Source organism: Marmota monax, unplaced genomic scaffold (genome assembly GCF_021218885.2).
Source record: "Marmota monax isolate L192 unplaced genomic scaffold, Marmota_monax_Labrador192_F-V1.1 WCK01_AAM20220418_F8-fsc00158, whole genome shotgun sequence".
In the NCBI taxonomy this organism is placed as follows: domain Eukaryota; kingdom Metazoa; phylum Chordata; class Mammalia; order Rodentia; family Sciuridae; genus Marmota; species Marmota monax.
In genome coordinates, this window is record NW_026694092.1 from 2,863,663 (window position 1) to 2,882,427 (window position 18,765).

The 18,765-nt window shown below is 41.6% G+C and overlaps 1 protein-coding gene across 1 annotated transcript; it reads left to right on the forward strand.

Moving 5' to 3' along the window:
• The first annotated feature begins 10,188 nt into the window (after positions 1 to 10,188).
• Positions 10,189 to 12,441, forward strand: Mid1ip1 (MID1 interacting protein 1). The gene is made up of 2 exons (XM_046465051.2): positions 10,189 to 10,416; positions 10,692 to 12,441. Exon 2 carries the CDS (start codon positions 10,949 to 10,951, stop codon positions 11,501 to 11,503), a length of 555 nt encoding a protein of 184 aa, XP_046321007.1. The 5' UTR covers positions 10,189 to 10,416; positions 10,692 to 10,948; the 3' UTR covers positions 11,504 to 12,441.
• Positions 12,442 to 18,765: the final 6,324 nt, after the last annotated feature.

Here is an 18,765-nt window from a genome sequence, read left to right on the forward strand (position 1 = left end):
TTTATAATGCAAATCAAATGTTATGCCTTAGCTCAAAATACTCCAATGAAATCTCTTTCTTCCGTAAAATTTGTCTTTAAAATAGTTTACACGTCTCTACATGATCTGACTTCATTGCTTCTATGACCTCATCTCCTAAGCACCCTTCTTCATTTTTTCTGCTCCAGACACATGAAACCTCTTTCCCAATCTGATCATGTTTGTGCTTCAGGGCCTTTGCACAGGCCACTTTCTCTGGCCTGCTCTTTCCTCAGATATCTTCATGTTGACTTCCTCTCCAATTTATGAGTTCTTTCTAAATGACTTGTTCTTCAAATATCATTTTTTTCAGCCTACATAGTTTCATAGATTCAAATGATAACTGGTACGAATATTAGCCTTATGCATAATTAGGAATTTGTGGATTGTTTATGAATATGTGCTGACATGAAAAGCACAGCAAGAGACTTGGCAAGAAAGAAGAAAAGGGGCTGGGGCTGGGGCTCAGTGGCAAAGCGCTTGCCTAGCACATGTGAGGCACTGGGTTTGATCCTCAGCACCACATAAAAATAAATAAATAAAAGTATGTGTCCATCTACAACTAAAAATATTTTAAAAAAGAAAGAAGAGAAGAATGACAATATATGACATAGCTCCAAAATTTTCAAGTTGGATAAAGTTTAAGATCCCAAGCAATGTTTCACACTAGGAAATACAGATGAACTACAAAAAAGTATTTATTTTCAATCACAATAAGGCACATACAAATACAATACACAGTGAAAAAGCCACACAACACATTCATATTTACTATCATGTGCCTGATATTCTCCAAGGTGTACACTTCATTTTTAATGCTTTCATAAATTCTGCAAGGTGAGGAAACTGAGATTTACAGAGAAGAGGTGGTTCCTCTGAGATCACAAAGCTTAAAAATGGCAGGGACAATATTTATAGGAGGTGGGGTGACCAAGGATAGTTCTGACTCCAGATCTTTTGCTTTTTTGTTATACTAGGTGGTTTGTCATCCTGACTCTCTCAAGGAAATAGAATACCCATTAGGGAAAATTGATTTCACCCTAATTTTGATATTATAACGAATTTACTCAGCTGCTTCTCTGGCCTTTATAAAGAATGTAGTAATAATTGTAGAATTGATCCTTGGCTTTACAATTTGTAGTGAAGTTTTCTTCTGTTTTGTTAATTTATTATATCACCTTATGTGGTGTCTTGTAGGTAAATGTGCCCTCCTAGTACACCTTGCTTTTTTGAGTAAATGACAGAGCACTCCAGAATCACTGGGGCCTTGGGAATAGATTATATTCCCACCAGGCATTTTTCCCATTTCAATTTCTGACTCTCTAGAAGAGAGAAGAGGCGAGGAGAAGAGAAGATAGGAAAGAGAGATTGTTTCTGTCTGGAGGATACAACAGGGTGTGAGAAGAAAGACGAGTAAATGCCTTAGAGTTAACTAAAGACAAAAATAAAAATATGAATAAACATTACATTAGCTAGTAACAACACAAGCAGTCTATTTTCCCACCATGGAATAAGTCTCCAAATGGCAAGAAGAAATGTGATGTACTTGACTGAACCTATGGAAGGCCTGGTCCCTTCATGAGGTCAAGAACAACATTTATGAAAGCAGATGAACTGGCCATTTCATGGCTTCCAACTTGCTTCATCTTGGATATAACAAAGTCAGATGTTAGATGAAACAGAAGGAGATAGAATGGAATGAATGAACGCCAAGCCTGTACTCCAGATTTCTTAATTTAATATTTCATAGACTCCCAAGAATCTTCCATTTGAAATAGTCTGGATCCTACATCCAAAACCCAGTGATTTAGATAACTCTTTCTGGTGGACAAGGAGACTAAATGAGAAAGATGTGCTTTGATATCTGGTTATGCTGCTTTTTTTTTTTCTTTTACTTAACAGACTTTTTGATAAAGTAAATCAAGTTGTTTTTTTTTTCTAAAATCCAAGATCTAATTACTGTGTGAATAGCCTCACCACTTCCATTTACATTTGCTAATATTTTAAATCAGGACTGGAAAGATATTTGAATCCGGCCAGTAGAAAGCAAAGGGTCATTTCTATGGATACCATGCAGCTCCAAATAAATATTTACAACAAATATTACTGAACAAACTCCATGCTGCAAACACTTTATACTTTCAGCCGAGGTAATCACCTACTTTGCACAAAATGAAATTAGACAAGACACTCTGTGTCTTAAAGATGGAAATACTTTTCCAGGAACAAAATGGTAATTTTATGAAAGATCAAGATGCCTATTAAAGGTGTACCCATAAATTTACTATCAAATTTTTACTAATTGTGATATCATTTAGGAAACAAGGAAATTGTTCTTGTGCTCCAGTTGGATTTTGGTCTGCCCAGGACTAATGTTGATCTGAAGTCAATATTTGCAATCCAAATTGGTAATCTTTGCACTGTAGCCTGGTTAAAAGAATATATACATAAATAATATGTCCCTGGCCAGGTTAAGTTTGTAGATCAGGGCATAGAGAGACTCAGAACTCCTCTTATATGATCTGTTCTATCTATAGGATTGGAAGTACAGATTTCACAAAAATGGTAGTAAACATCAGGTTTCCAGATATTTCAAATAGATCAGGCCAGGCAGGGTGGCACACACCTGTAATCCCAGTGGCTTGGGAGGCTGAAGCAGGAGGATTCCAAGTTTAAGGCCAGCCTCAGCAATTTAATGAAGCCCTAAGCAACTTAGATTCTGTCTCAAAAAATAAAAAGGGCTGAGGATGTGTCTCAGTGGTGAAGACCCTGTGGGTTCAATCCCCAGTACCAAAATAAATAAAATAAAATACATCAGCATAACAGAGGCGAATATCCATACATAAATGTACCGGACAATTGTTATGGAGTAGGGAAGGGGGACCTAATACTGTCCAGGGAAAGAAGTTAGGCCACATCACTTGGTGCTCCAGAAATATTGGGAGTCAAATTGGTATGAAAATAGGTTTTATTCAAAGCCAGCTTTGAAAGAAGATAGAAGAAAGTTATCTTTTCAAAAATGTCATCTTCAGAATCTCTGAGGGCAAGCAAAACTTTTAAAAAGAGAAGAGGCAGCAAAGTGAGACAAAAGACAGGAAATACGAATGTGCTGATTTAGATAGCCTGTACTAGACAGGCTGGTCACGTGGTGATCTCCTGCTCTGTTTCCTTAGTACCCATGAGGGGGTGGAGTTAGAACCCTTCAGCCTTTACTGTCAGCATGAGGAAGTTGTTCTCAATTTTAGAGGGGCCCAAACTTGAATCTGTTTCACAGTGAACATTTAAAAACAATAGTAATCAGGGACTATAGAAAAATACCATTTTTATAGAATTACCTCCAGGAATATCATCTCTCCATGAGCAAGGCTTGGAAATCTCTAACAGTGACCTTCTTAAGTTGTCGTTGACAGGGACAGAGAGCAAGAACCGTGGCTTTTGCCCTAAGGAGCCAAAATTTAGAGGACTTACTGATTTTTTACTACTGCTTGAGTTCACAAATGTTTTTATCTGCCCCGAATACTAAGACCATTTAATTCCAAACCAGATAATCCTCCTGCCTCAGCCTCCTGAGCTGCTGGGATTACAGGCATGTGCCACCACACCTGGCTAATTTTGCGTATTAACTGAAGTGTACTGAAAGAATACAAAACTTTAGAAAAGAAATTCTTTGCTACAGAATATATCAGTTCTTCAAAGATCCGTCTAAGTCAAGAAAAAATATTTTGAAAAGTATTAAGGTGTTGTGTCTTCATTTTTGAAATTGCATAATTTGGTTTTAGACATCATTGATTCATCTGCTGTAATAAAAGCTGATTAGGTCTGCCACTATTTATTCCCCCATCTTCCAATTTTGTTGCTTACATTAATTTTTTATTGTCGGGGTTTTAAATATTTACATTCTGATCTGCAACCATAGTATCCACACTATTTAATCTTATTTCTCTATTTAAAGGGATTCAAGCCCACTATGAATCTCTTCATCAGAATTTCTTTATTCCTCACTTTTTAAAATTTTTGGCTCATTTTTAAATTTTTTTTTTGTGGTAAGATTTTTACCACTGAATAAATTTTTCAAGAAAAGCTTTGAGTTCATGTTTTAGAATGTTCTGGAATAACATTCTTTCTTACAGCTCCACTGTCTCCTATCAAGGAATGTTCTTGTAAAGCTGCCTTGATTCTCCCCTCCCCTGCACCATCTTTTTGGTGACGTTGTTTCCTGCTTGGTATGTAAAGACTTCTTTCTTAAAGTTGAAAATAAAACTAGCTGGGTTTTCAACTGTTCTGAATAATTTTACCTGCTTATAAGTGCATTTACTACACTTGCATATAAACACAGTGTTGTTTTTTTTTGTGTGTGTGTGTGTGTGCGCGCGTATGGTGGGGGGGTACCGGGGATTGAACTCAGGGGCACTGGACCACTGAGCCACATCCCCATTTTGTATTTTATGTAGATACAGGGTCTCACTGAATTGCTTAGCACCTGACTTTTGCTGAGGCTGGCTTTGAACTCACAAACCTCCTCTCTCAGCCTTCTGAGCCACTTGGATTATAGCTGGGCGTGAATGGGCCCAGTGATAAACACATTTTGTCAAGGGAAATTTTCCATATAACATCTAAATATTTCTAACTGACTTGTTAAAATCTCTTCTTTAGTGACATGGATTATACTCAGATTGCATTGTCTTTGTCTTCTATATTCAACATTTCCTTTAATTCTTGTGTCTTTGTGTAATCTGAACCCTTCACTCTGCCTTAATTTAATTCTGGCATGCCTGTTGTGCTCCTTGGTGTTTCTAGTTCATTTATCAGCTTTCTAATGATGTTTTGGTTCAAAAAATTTGTTTCCTCTGCTCAGCAATTTCCTTTTTCAAAGCTTCCCAATGGTTTATTATCTTTGCTTGACTTATCAGTCTTCAAAATCTACAAGGGCTTGTGAGTTGTATTTGTTTCCAAATGTATCTTTCATGTGTTATCATTTTTTGGCTTTAGTTGGCCATACTATTCTGTTCTTGTTCATAATTATGAGATTAGCTTACATGCTCTGTAGAATCTTGTATAATATAGGTGAATTCTCATGGATTCCAAATGTATCTGGGACTTGTTTCTTTTATTATTAGGGTGAAACGAATAAATTATAAAAGACTTGGATATGGAAACTGTTCATTGGATAATATTTTATTTATGACATTGAAGCCACACCAAAATGCATATATGTGTGGGAGGGTAGGATTTGAACTTATGAAGGATCAATAATTATATCTTTTCTCCTTACGTTAACTCAGTGTTATATCTTATAAATGCTGAATTTAATTTCACAAGTTAAGCTAACTAAATTGACACATTTAAACAGGATAGAGTAAAGGAGGAACATTCTCATTATTCCTATGAAGGTGATGATACAAGAAGGTCCTGGCATTCTAATAAATCCAGGAACAACCAAATTAAAAAGTTCTTGGATGGTAAGAAAGCCTGAAATGAGGCATGCCCTTTCCTATCTGCCATCCTCAAATTGAATGTGTCATTAAGGAAGGTTAAACACACACACACACACACAATTGTGACAAAATGCCAACTCCAACATATTCAGACATTCCAGTATCTGAAGGTAGGAAGTTTTTGAAGCTGGTAGATTCACTACTGAATGTTCCTGGGTTTAAGCATCATCCTATTTATCTTCTCTCAACTATAAGGACAATAGCAATGAATTTCATCCCCCCCCCACACACACACAGAATATTGTGTTGCTATTTCTTCTTTTTGGGGGGTATCATGTGACAATGATTTCTCACACATGACAAAAACATCCTCCTTCTTGACTCCTTAAGAAGAAAACTGTCCATTAACTTGGGACTTTAGTAAGGTCGCTTATAATGTTCTGTGCTCAAGAAGAAAAATCCAGACTGGATGAGTGTTCAATTATCATGATTCCTAGCTGGCTGAAACAATATATGCCAGAAGGTGCTAATAAATGGACTGATATCAGGCTGAAGGAACTCTCTGATCTCCAGCTTTTGCCCTTTGCCCACTGGTGGTACCTATTATCAAAACTGGATGAATATGTAAAATACTTATCAAATGTATAGGTAATGTCTAAGTGTCTTAAAGCTCAGAATCACAACCCAAAATATGAAAACAGGCTGCAGTAATAGGCCAGATATAATGAGATCAAATTTAAATGGATAATACAAAGTTCTGTATATTCGTCCAAAAAGATTTCTACTGCTGAAGAATAGGATGCACAAAATTTTGCTATGTGGATAACAACATACGATGTACCTGTTAAAACTGGTCAAATATTAGGCAGCAGTGTAAGAAATAGTTATTTGTTGGGTAGTGGAAAGAACATTGGATCTGGTATCAGAAAATTGGGTCAAGCTCCAATTCTACTTCTTTGATTCTTCAACATTTTGACCCTTACTGTCTTCTCAGGGTTGTTGTGAAGTTAAAATGACTTACCATGTCTAAGTACTTGTGCTCAATAAACACAACCTAGAAAAGTTACCATTCACTAATAAAACAGATGGCTTGGCCACTCCATTTTGTCCCAGAAAAGTTGGCACTTGGAATGAGTTCTAAATGCTATATTCACAAGCAAAGTGGAGCTACTTCCAAAGACAGGCACTGAGGCAGATGAACATCTCCAAGGAGAATGTGAAGAATTGTTACATGAACCCAGGATAACTGACTTGAAGAATAGTGAATTCAAGGAAGGCCATACCTACGTTCAAACATCTGATTGAATGCTTCATGGCTTTCTGAAAAACTCCAAAGCAGTAGAACTAATATTGGAGGATGAAAAACAAAAGAATGCGGGTCAGGGCAGCCACTTGGTGGAGATGTTGTGAGCAATTTCAAGACAAGTGGATGGTTGGACTCTATGGTCTTTAACAGGATAGTCTGATTGTCATATTTCCAGGACACTTTTCATGAAGTGGTTCCTTCTGTATCAGAGTAATCCAAGGTCTCCAGTATCTTGGGTTGTGCTGATTTCTAGCCTTAAAATACCACCTTCTCTCCAGCTCTAAGCCAGACCTCTGATTTTTTTACTCTGCCTTCTCCCACCAATTTGTTCTTGTTTTATTATTATTATTATTATTAGGGATTTCTGGTCACCTCTGCAATGCCGTCTTTTCTCAAACTATCCAAAAGACATAGCAGAAAGGTTGATTTGTGGGCTTTTTGGTAGATAAGGCAGTCAAACATGATTTCTTGGTTGCTGAAGTAAGAAGGTAGAGTAGGAATAAGAAGCAGGATTTAAGAAGTCCTGAATTGGAGCTATGCACCAAGAAATGTTCTTGGTGTACAACCTCAGATCAAGTTTATGTATTTATTTTTTCTGCTGGGGATGGAGCCCAGAACCTCACGCATGCTAGGCAAATATTCAACCACTGAGCTACACCCCCAGCTCTAAGACCAGGCTTTTAGTGGAGATTTGGATTTTGTTTAGAAAGTAAGGGACCCAGGCCCTTTGCCTTGAGGCTTACTAAAAGTACACAAAAGTTATTTGTTCAAAGGATGACTTTCCCCTGTTTTCTGGAGGCAAGAAGAGTCCTGGGAAGATTGCTCAACACCTCCAGTACATCCAGATCGCAATAGGGAATGTATCTGGAGCAACCAGAGAGGATGTCCGCTTTCTGAAGGGCCGGGTCTATCCCGTTCGGCTCCCAGTTTACCCCAGGGAACCGTTTTTATTTTTTTACAGCCTCGCAGGCGGGGCGGGGGTGGGTGGCTGCCGGGCGGTTACCAGGGACGCGGCCGCCCGCGCGGCGGGGCTGGGGTGAAAGAGGACGCTGGCGGGGGAGGGGTCCGTGGCTTCTGACTGGCTGGGTTGCAAAGGTTCATTTGCATAACACTCTCTGACGTGTTCTGATTGGCCAAAGCCAGAGGGGTGGCGGTGGGGTGATTCCAAGGGCCGGGAGCTCTAGCCCAAGGACCTTTTCGTTCCGGAGTTACCCCGGTGGGTGTGAGTTGTTGCGTGGGCCCGAGGGAGCTGGGTGGCCCGGTTTGGGAAGTTTTTCAGGCAGGTGCATGAGCCATCTTTCTCTGATAGGGTTTAAGAAATGTGCAAGAACAGTGGCTGGGAGTCAAGAAACTGGGAGATCCAGATCAGACAGAAGGAAGGAAGCGGATCAAGGAAAGGGTGGAGGGCAAAAGGAAGGAGTTAGGGGGTTTCTCTCAAGCTGGACTTTTTTCTCGGGATGGGATCCTTTTGCTAGAGCACTTGGTTTTCCGTTTTCGTCAGTTACTAATCACACTGTATTGGAACTGGGTAGAAGAGAAAACGAGGGCAGGATCACAGCATTTAATAAATCTGAGTGCTGAGTTTTCAAGCGGACGCATTCCTAACTTAAAATATCAAGAGGGTTTGGGATGAGGAATAAAAGACGTTTTAATTTATGAGATCAACTACTGAAATTGGATATTTGTTTTTCTCAAGTTTTCCTCTTATAACGCATGATCTTTCTGTCTCTGGGCATAAGGTTTTAAAACCATCCTGAGCTATTTTATACTTTAGTGCTGCCTAAGCACTGGGGGGCGGGAGGGGGAGGGGTAGAGGATCTGTGGCTCTTCATGGCCCATTTCCACATTTTGTAAGGAATAAACAGCGTTATGTTATGAGGTCCTATACTAAATACAATTAATCTTTGTAAAGTACTTTTCAATTTACATAATGATTTTTACATCCATTCTACTTAACCGAAATCCTTGGTACAGTCCGTGGGAGAAACTCCAGTTTTATTGACAAGGAAACGGGCTGAAAAGTTTCTAAGTCTCCATGTATGCAAAAAGGAAGGGTGAGATTATTTTAATATTTTTTAAATTTTATATAACGCTTCTTTCCATCGATCTCAAAATAGGTCGACAAGCAAGTAACGTCTCAGTTTTACAGATTAGAATGATCTAGGTTGAGAAGGGGCTGGTCTCCCAGACTGGATTCCAGACTTTCATTCTGTTTGCACCAAGTCATCTTTTATTCAGAATACAATTAGGAAAATGGTTTGTCATGGAAAATACTTATGTATAAGTCATTTAAGTATAGGTCTTTAAAGTGAAAGAAAGAGGAAGATAAAGAAATCCTTCTATTACATACTTGTTTTTGACACTTTGGGTCCTGTTGGAAAATACTGTACTAAGGACCCCTCCCTCCAAGATTTTAGGGGCAAGGGATTTAAAATTAGAAGCTTCAGTCATGATTATCTGTAGGACTGTAAAAGACTGGTGAGTGAGGGACTTGGCAAGGGTGTAGGATGGGAAAACAAAAATGGGTTATGGTTTGGAAGTCCCCAAAGTGAAACTTAAGGTGCAAGGCTCTTAAAAGTTACATCCAGGGATTTGGTACATAGCTTATGCCCTGTTAAGTGACCCTGTGCTTAAGAACTATCTTTTGAAAGACCTATGTTACACACACGCTCTCAAAAAATTATTGGTCACATCTCCACTTTTCGGTTAAATCAGAGACATCCAACACCAGGCCTAACTAGCTTTGGGCAGCCAAAAGGTTACATGGGCCCCGATGGTCTTTCCAACATCATTTCTCTCCATTGCCATGTTCTACTCTCGAAAAAAGTAGACTGCTCTTCATTCCTGGCAGCAGTTGTTGTAGGAAAGATTGGGAAAGACCCTGCCAGGAGAGGCAAAAGCCTCTGACCTCCCCTCCCCCAGCAGCTGACCATGGCGGGAGCACTGCTCGTCCACGTGCACCAGGCATGTCCAGCCACCCTTCTTACATAAGAGTCCCAGGATGTAGTTGGGGCAGCTGCGGGTCCCACTTCCCCGGTGGCTAATAATAAACTGAGGCATCAGTTTCCAGGCTGCCATCACTCCAGATTTGGGGTTGAGGGCTCACTTTGCAACCCGGACACGTGCATTCCGGTCATCCCACCCGGCAAGCGCGCGCCAGGCCCGCCCAGCACCGGCGCACCAGCCCGGCCTCCCGACGGTCGTGACACGGGCGCTTTCGGTGCTGTGCCTGGCCCTCCCCCAGCCGGCTTGCCCTGGGCTTGGTGTTGGCGGGGCGCCGCTGCTCCATCCCCCTTGGCCCTGCCTTGCCTTGCCCTGCCCTGCCCGGGCGCCCTCCCTCAGCTGGGGTATCAGGCGAGAGGCGGAGCTGGCCAGGCGCGCCCCGCCCCCACTGTAGAAAGGGCCGGGCGAGTGTTACTCGCGGTCATCTAGGCTGGGGCCTTTTATCTGGGCGCTGCTGGGGGAGGCAAGAGGAGGAGACACCGGGGGTGGCACAGGACGACGCCGACACCTTTCCTGGACTATAAATTGGGCACCTGGGATGGGTAGGGGGCTGACGCATCTGCCACTGACCGAAGCAGCGCCCTTGGCCAGCAGCTGCCCGCAGAAAAAACACTGAGCTGCTAAGGAGCGGGGGATCTCGAGGCACAAGAGAAGGTGGGTGGGTGCCCTCGCCCCATCGCTGCGCCGGCCAGCGTGGATGCTTGAGCTCAGGTTTTTCGGAGGGAGAAGCTGGGGAGAGGGGTAGATCCTTTCTCTCCGTGACCCTCAACTAGCAGGTGAAGAGGTGGGACCATCTGGTCGCAGGGAGCCACCCTGGCGCCGTCCCGGGCTAGCAGTTGCCAGAGAGGGAGGAGCGCGCGGGCAGGGGCTCTGAGCGCGCTAACAGGGTGAATAATCTTCCTGTTCTTTCGTCCCTGTCTCCCAATCAGGCAAGGCTCGACCCATCGACCACCCACCGCCATCGAGAGCTTCCGGACGCCAAAGCTAGGAGAAAACGCGCATCAAGCAGGGCCGGGCTGCGAGAAAGACGAGAGTTGGAGAGGGCGGAGGAGGAGGTGGGAATCCCGCCTCGCTAGCTATAGCTGTTCTCCCTGCGAGGGCCTCAGAGAGTGCTTGAAGGCGGGCGCCCCCCTTGCCCGGGCCGGCCATCCCTGTACCCTTGCATTTCGACTCCCGCGCTGCCACCATGATGCAAATCTGCGACACCTATAACCAGAAGCACTCGCTCTTCAACGCCATGAACCGCTTCATCGGTGCCGTGAACAACATGGACCAGACGGTGATGGTGCCCAGCCTGCTGCGCGACGTGCCCCTGGCGGAGTCCGGGCTAGACAACGACGTCGGCGTGGAGGTAGGCGGCAGTGGCAGCTGCCTGGAGGAGCGCACGACCCCGACCCCCAGCCCGGGCAGCGCCAACGGCAGCTTTTTCGCGCCCTCCCGGGACATGTACAGCCACTATGTGCTGCTCAAGTCCATCCGCAACGACATCGAGTGGGGAGTCCTGCACCAGCCGCCGCCCTCGCAGTCAGGGAGCGAGGAGAGCACCGCCTGGAAGTCCAAGGACATCCTGGTGGACCTGAGCCACTTGGAGAGCGCGGACGCCGGTGAGGAAGACCTGGAGCAGCAGTTCCACTACCACCTGCGCGGTCTGCACACTGTTCTTTCCAAACTCACCCGCAAAGCCAACATCCTCACCAACAGATATAAGCAGGAGATCGGCTTCGGCAATTGGGGCCACTGAGGCGGGGCGCCCGCAGCTGCCCAGCACCTACTCGGTCCCCATCTCTCACCCTCTCTCTTTCCTTAACAGCTGTTTTCTTCCTGGTTGTGGGGCACGAAGGGCAGACGGCAAAGTTGGGCTGTGTATGTGCAGGGGGTTGGTGGGGCTGTGTGAGGTGAAGGCCCCCTTGGGGAGCAGAGAGGAAATTGGTGGCTGGAGAGGGGCTCAAGGACCCCCCAGGAGGGGGCCTGCCTTCTACGTTGGTGGGATTGGGACTGGGCTGACGCCCCACATTCAGCCTGTGCCTTTCCTGGGGTTTCTTTTCTGTTCTTTCCGGAGGAAAAGGGCCTGAGAAGGAGCCATGCCAGGGCGCGGTGCTGGGTTGCCACACTTGGGGATGCAACCCGGAGCTGGGTGCCGGGGAAGGCGGGGCGCGCAAACTCCCTCCTGCCCTGCCGTTGAGCCGGTGGAGGCCCTGGCGTTGCTAGGATTGCATCAGTTTTCCTGTTTGCACTATTTCTTTTTGTAACAGTGGCCCTGTCTTAAGTATTTCAAATCCCCTCCTTGCTCTGAAACTTCAGCGATTCCATTGTGATAAGCGCACAAACTGCACTGTTGGTAACCGGTACTACTTAATTAATGATTTTCTGTTACACTGTACAGTAGTCCTGTGGCACCCCACCCCATCCCTTTCACGACACCCCGCCCCCACCCCAGTGTGTGTAAACTGGCAGTGCACAAGCTTGTATGAAGCTTGCCTCTCGGCCAGTGAAATTAATAACATGAGAAAGTGGATGTATCCGAAATGGAACCAACTGACATTCTATCCGTGTTGTACATAGAATGATGACGGGTTCCATAGTTGTTATATGTTTTAAGTTTATTTAAAACTTTTTTTTTTAATCCAGATGTAGTCTATATTCTAAAAAATAAAAAAAAAAGCAAATGTGTTAACTAAACTGGACTAGTGTGTGTTGATTTTTCTTCTACCAGTGAGTGGCTTAGTCGTTAAATAAAAATATTTTTTATAGCAAAAAGTAAATTTTATTTTCTCTGGTATTTCAGAGTGGTGGATACTCATCTCTGCAAGTATTTAGTTCTGTTTGGAAAGTAGCAACTGACAAGATTTACTTCCAAGCTATATCGCCAATTCAGTACCCAAATAGGATCATACATCTCAACAAAAAGTCAAATATTCAAAGTGTTTGGGAAGGTACATGTATCTTTCAACCAACTTGGCCAGCTTATTGGAGTGCTTAATCACCATTTTGAATTTTTAAGATTCTCAGCACCAGCTGGAGTGGTTTAAAAACTTAACTCTAAAGTCTGAAATTTTACTATGGACAAAAGAAAATTTACAAAGAAACACCAACTGATCCTAGTGTGCACCCCTAGCAGGTTTTTATTTTACAAGTGTTTTATGTTGACCTTAGGAGATAGTTATGTGTATTAAAACATAAGCAATGCCCCTTTTCAGTAGTTCCCAACAGTGCTAAGCTTTGTTGATCAGTGTGCCTAGCTCTGCTTCTAGTTTTTTAGTGACCCCAAGTCTGCAACCAAAGGTAGCATATCTGTTCAAGCCTGCTGTAGGGCCCTTAGGAATATTTTTAAGATGCCCTATGGGAATGGTGGGACAGGTGAAGCAGCACTCTGCATTTTGTTTATTTCATTATTTGTGTTGAGGGGATAAATGTCAGGTCAACTTCAGTTTTCAATCTTGGAAGTCATGAGGCATTCTTGAAACAAATAGGGCTGGAATTTAAAATGCATATAATTGTACAGTTTAGGAAAAAACATATTGTTTGCATTGAAGGCAGGCACAGCTCAAGTCTATTATCAGCTTTTAGCAGCAGTGAAAAAAAAAAACGAGGAGGTCTCAAGACAGGGGTGCCTGCCAGTTGCCAGAGAAAGTTAATGGTTAATATATGAAGATAATCTGGGTTAACACCCTAAGTAAGGTGTATAGCCTCTTGTGTTCCCTTGAAAGTACAAGCAAAAAATTCAAAGAAGAAACTACAAGGCCACATGGTAGAAAGAAACACAAAGACTTTGGAGCCAGAAAATTGTGTGTATAAATCCTCTTGTTACTACTTATTAGTTTTGTGTATTCAACTTTCATAACCTGTTGCTACATTTGAAGTCAGACATAATAATTTAAATGCCTACTTTTTGGAGTTGCAGTGAGAATTAAATGAAATGGTATATGTATAGAGATAGTTTCATACTTAAGTTTCCTCAGGCATTGCTGAAATACCTTACAGGTTTATTTCTTCATATATTGGTTCATATGTCCATTTCCTCCCCTGAAAACACGAGATTTTGGACAGGATGTGTATTTTAAAAAGTAAAATTTCAATTACATGCATGAAACTATGATTAAACTATTTTCTCCAAGACATGAGAGGGAGTCCCAATTAAAACTGAACAGTCACAGCGAAGGCAAGAACTTTATGTGCTATTTGTTAGAAGCAATTTGTTTTTAGAAAATTCTGATGGTATACAGAATATAGAAAAGTAGATATAGCTAGCAAAATTAAATAATGGTGTATCAATTATGAACTTTATTTTTTAAAACACTGCTGCATGTAAGTGTGTTTTTATATATAAATAGTGATTCTGACTGAGGACTAATGATGTTTACTGCTAAATAGCATTGGATTTTTTATGAACCAATAAGGTTTCCCAGGCCCATTAAGTACTATTCCACTGAGCATTTTATTGAAGCTCAGTTTATGAAATAAAAACAGGACACATCCTCAATAAGACTCACCTGGTAAAACTTCTCCAGCTATTTACAAGTTTGCTCAATTTCTGAGGTAAAGTCATAAGTGACTTTCATCTCTTCAGAAGGTCTTTGAATATTTGCTTACATTATGAAGCACCCTCCTCACAGAGCCCTGGGAGAGAAAAGTTATCCCACAGTGCCCCTGTCCATGTACATTTATGACTGAAGGGAAGACATGGATAGATGAACTGGACAGAAAGGGACAGCTCACATTGGAGTTGATTACCCTCCAAACATTGTTAACATTTAAGAAGAATTTTCTACATCAAAACCTCAACACTGCAGCCTTTGAGAAAACCTGGATTTGTGTCTGAAAAACAGCTTTCTGCTTTGCTGGCTTCAGGATTTTCACCTTTTATGCTAGTACAACATTACTTAGTGGTTTGGGCTAACTTAGCTTCTCTGAACCTGAACCCAATTTGTTGGAGAGTATGGCATGGGATTCTTATTCTTTGGACTAGTCTGAAAACTAACTTACTATTTCTGATTTAAAAAAAAAGAAAAAAAGAATGATACTGTCATTTATGTGTTCCTCAGTATTTTCCCCTTATTTTTAGTTGCTGAAAAAAAAATCATTTGGGAAATATTGTCTCTTTCTGTCTCTCTGTCCTTCTCTTTCTTCCTTTTTACTCTGTTTCTCCTTTGTTTTACATTACCAGTGGTTCTCAGATGTTTGCACATTGGACATAGTTCCAGTAGACTTAGAGTTCAAACCTTATACCATATATCTTAAAAAGAAAAAAAAAAAGCAAGGCACTTGCTGGGTGCAAATTCCTGTACACACCTGTAATCCCAGCTATAAGGAGGTTGAATCAGGAGGATCGCAAGTTACAGGCTAGCTTGGGCAATTTAGGGAGACCCTGACTCAAAAAAGATAAAGGGCTGAGGATGTAGTTCAGTGATAGAACCCCTGGATTCAATCCCTCCCAAACCAACAAAAAACCCTAACAAAGCATTTATCATTTTTATGGGGCATCTAGCACATTTTTACCAATCATTTTGTTCTCGTGTGATTTATTTTAAAGAGTTTTGGATAAAGTAATGCCAGAAGGAGTGCTTTCTTTAAAATTTTGGAGGTTATTTTTTTGTCCCCAACTAATAAAAAAAGTTTGTTTGGAAAGTTTTGGAGACTTTAAACATGTTGGATATTGGATTGTTCTTTTAAAATTAAATACTAGTCCTTTTAAAGTTTAAAAAACTTCTAACCAAGGATAAATTGCTTTAATTAGCAAGATAATTTAAGCAGAAAAATATTATTTTTTTCTTTTAAGGTGATGTCCATCTTTTTAAATAACTCAAGGGAATTTAAAGTTTGTTCTTTAGTTACTCAAAACACTTGACTTGGCCTCTGGTTCATTTAGAGCTGTGTAGAGCTTTCTGATAGGTACAATAGATGTGGTAGTCTACTACCAATAATAGTTTCTGTATCTGGAAGCCAGTACCATCCTTTGACTCAACATCCATGGCTCCTGCCTTACAGGTCCCACTGTAGAAGTCCCTCACTCTGTCCTTCCTACTCAAACTCCATTTTGCACTGCAGAGGGCCTTTGCATGCAAACTTATGGAAAGCCTGGTGTCCATATCTAAGCCAAGCTTCAGGTAGAGGGATGCACACCCCACTAGCTCATCAACCATTGGAAAAAACAAACCTATGAAGGTCTTGGCGACTGGCTTGGGTTTGTTTCTTCCAATGGCCATTTAGACAGGGAACCCTGGGAGTTCACATACCCAGAGTATGGTCTAGAAGTAGGGACATAAGCTGTCAGCTCTGAGGACCCATTATTCCATGGAAAGTGGCAAGGCCTTAGGAGTAGGAAGGTAAGGAGGCAGAATGGACAGTAGGAGTCCCATTTGTTCTGTCCTGCCTCCTTGGCTTTCAAGATGAACAAAGGGAGTAAAGCCAGCAGAAAGGCAATAAGAAGCTCAAGCTTTAAAGTCTCTTCCGGGTTCCACTAATGAGGATTCCATGGCTTTTCTCCCAACCTCCCACATTCCTCCCATTCCTTAGGAGTCTCCTTGCTCCATTGAAGAGTGGTATTTAATTAATGAAATGTCTGGTAAAGAAAACGAAAACCACATCTGTACACAGAACTTTCCCCACTGCTTATTATTTAGCACTCCAATGGGGGCAAATAGAGCAAAGGCAGCTACTCTAGATCCAAACAGATACTTCTTCCACGAAGCAGTGAAGATTTCACCTTGCCAAAAATGTCTCCATCCTGTTTTAATTTAGTTAGCTGTTTTCTTTTTTAATGTCAACGTTCTTAGTCAAGTTAAAACAGAAAACATATAGTTGTGCATCTGTCTAAATGAGGCCGAGTAAAACCACAACCATCTCGTCAGTCCTTCCTGTTTTGGCATTCTCTGTTTTTAAGAGGAACATTTGTTTTTGTACCTTCCCAAGCTTTTTCTTATATTCTGCTACCTCTTTCTATTCTTTCAGAACCCTCTGCCTAGCAGTTTTTAAAACATTATCTGCCAGTGTGCCCAACTGAAGCTAGTAAGGGTTTGGATTGTACAATGTCCTTATTGCTAGTTATGAACAGGGTTATAGATGGTAAGTTTCTGATCTTGAATTGTCTAGAGAAAGTGGTTTCTAACACAGTAGATAAGAATAGTAGAAAAAACTAGCAAAACAGCCTAGTTCTTTATTTTTAACTAGCACAATAAACAATGTTGGGGGTGGGGCATTTTCTGGAATCTATTTTACTTTTCAATATCAATCTTACTAGTGTTGATATGTGCACTTTTATCAACCAGCGTTCAGTTTGCAGGATGAAACTGGACATGATTCATTTGATGTTTTCAAAGGTAGAAACTAACTTTGTAGTTTTTTTCCCCCTTTTGAATACCATACTGCTGAGGTAAAGAATGTTGTAGCTTGTGGGTGAGCTCAATAGGGCCAATTAAAGCCTGACTACTCTTCCACTATGTTGAAATACCTGACAGAACTTGCTGTGTCCTTGGATAATGGCCTTTTTTTTTCTTCATGGCAGACATCTAATTGAGGAAATTTCCTGTTTGGTAGTCAAGGAAAGATAAAAACGAAAGTACTGCATTGTTGGTTTTGACCAAGGTTTTCAACTTTTTCCAGTTGTTCACATGCAATATTAATTTTAAGCACTGCTTTTAAAAAATTATATATATATATATATATATATATATATATATATATATATATAGTGAAAGAACATTTATACGTTCCAGAGTAGCCAAAGTATGTGCAGAATGCAAGGAGTGTAGTTAGTGTAGATTACTCATTCAAAAGAAGGTATAGTATTTTATGGTATCTAATTGACATTGCAGCTTGTAACTCATGGATGCTTTGGGAGTATAATTTGTTTCTGTTGTGCTAAGTACTTGTTGACAATTCCTTCATAGCTTAAGTGTTTGGAGGGAGAGTGCCAGAAATATAGATGGTTAACCCTGGTGTTGAAGTCTGGGAGGAATCTCCAAAACCTAGTGGGTTTGGGAGCTAAAGAAAATGTCTGCTTCCTACAGCCATGTTGGCCCCATGTGGGAAAACAGAGGTGCCAAGCCAAGACTACCTAATTTAGGCTTTCCAAATTTACCACATGTCACCCTACCATCTCTGGGTTGGTATGAGTAAGGGAAGTAAGAAATCATTTTTCCCTGGGATCAGGCTATGGTAACTTTTTCTCTGAGTGGAAAGGCAGCCAAAAATTTTAAATTGAAGCATATGAAATTGCCATTTTTGTAGGTCCCAAGTGGTTAAATAATACCTGATGTCAGCATTTAGGTGCCCCTCTTGTGGAGGTCCCATAGTTCTCTTCCATCACCTTATGATTACCAACTCAGGATTGTCCTAATCTGGAGATAGAAAGGGTAAGGGACAAAAAAAAAAAAGACCAAAGGGAAGGGACAATTATATAAAGGAGACAAATAGAGTGGAAGAAATGGGAAGAGACAAGAATGAAGAGAGAAAATGGAACAAGGGCAGAGAAACTGTGGCAAATCATATTTTCCAAACATGGCTGCCCTTATTTCTGGCCCTACATGCTCTTTCACAACTTTGCCAATTTCCATCAAGAGGTATAATCTGCATCTCCCCCCACCCCTTGAATTTAGATGGGTCATCTTGACTGTGACTGCTTGGACTGCATGAATTTGGCTGGTACTTTCAAGGCCAGGCCATGAAAGGAGATATATCTTCCTCTTATATGAAATACACAGCCATCTCTTGAGATGCTGGCCCTTGGAACCCAGTTGCCATACTGGGAGGAAGCCCAAGTTACATGGAGAGACTACATCTAGGTATTCCAGCTGACAGCACAACTGAGGTCCCAGCTAACAGCCACCATCAACTCCCAAACATGTGAGTGTGCCATCAAATGAATCCAGCTCCCAGCCTTTGAGCCACCCCAGCTGATGCCAAGTGGAATAGAGACAAGCTGTCCCCATTGAGCCCTGCCCAGATTTCAGATTTGTGTACAAAATATTTTCATTCTTTTAAACCACTAAGTGGTTTGTTACACAG

Coding starts and splice junctions, on each gene's coding strand:
- Mid1ip1 (XM_046465051.2), top strand. CDS start 10,949: ATGATGCAAATCTGCGACACCTATAACCAGAAGCACTCGCTCTTCAAC.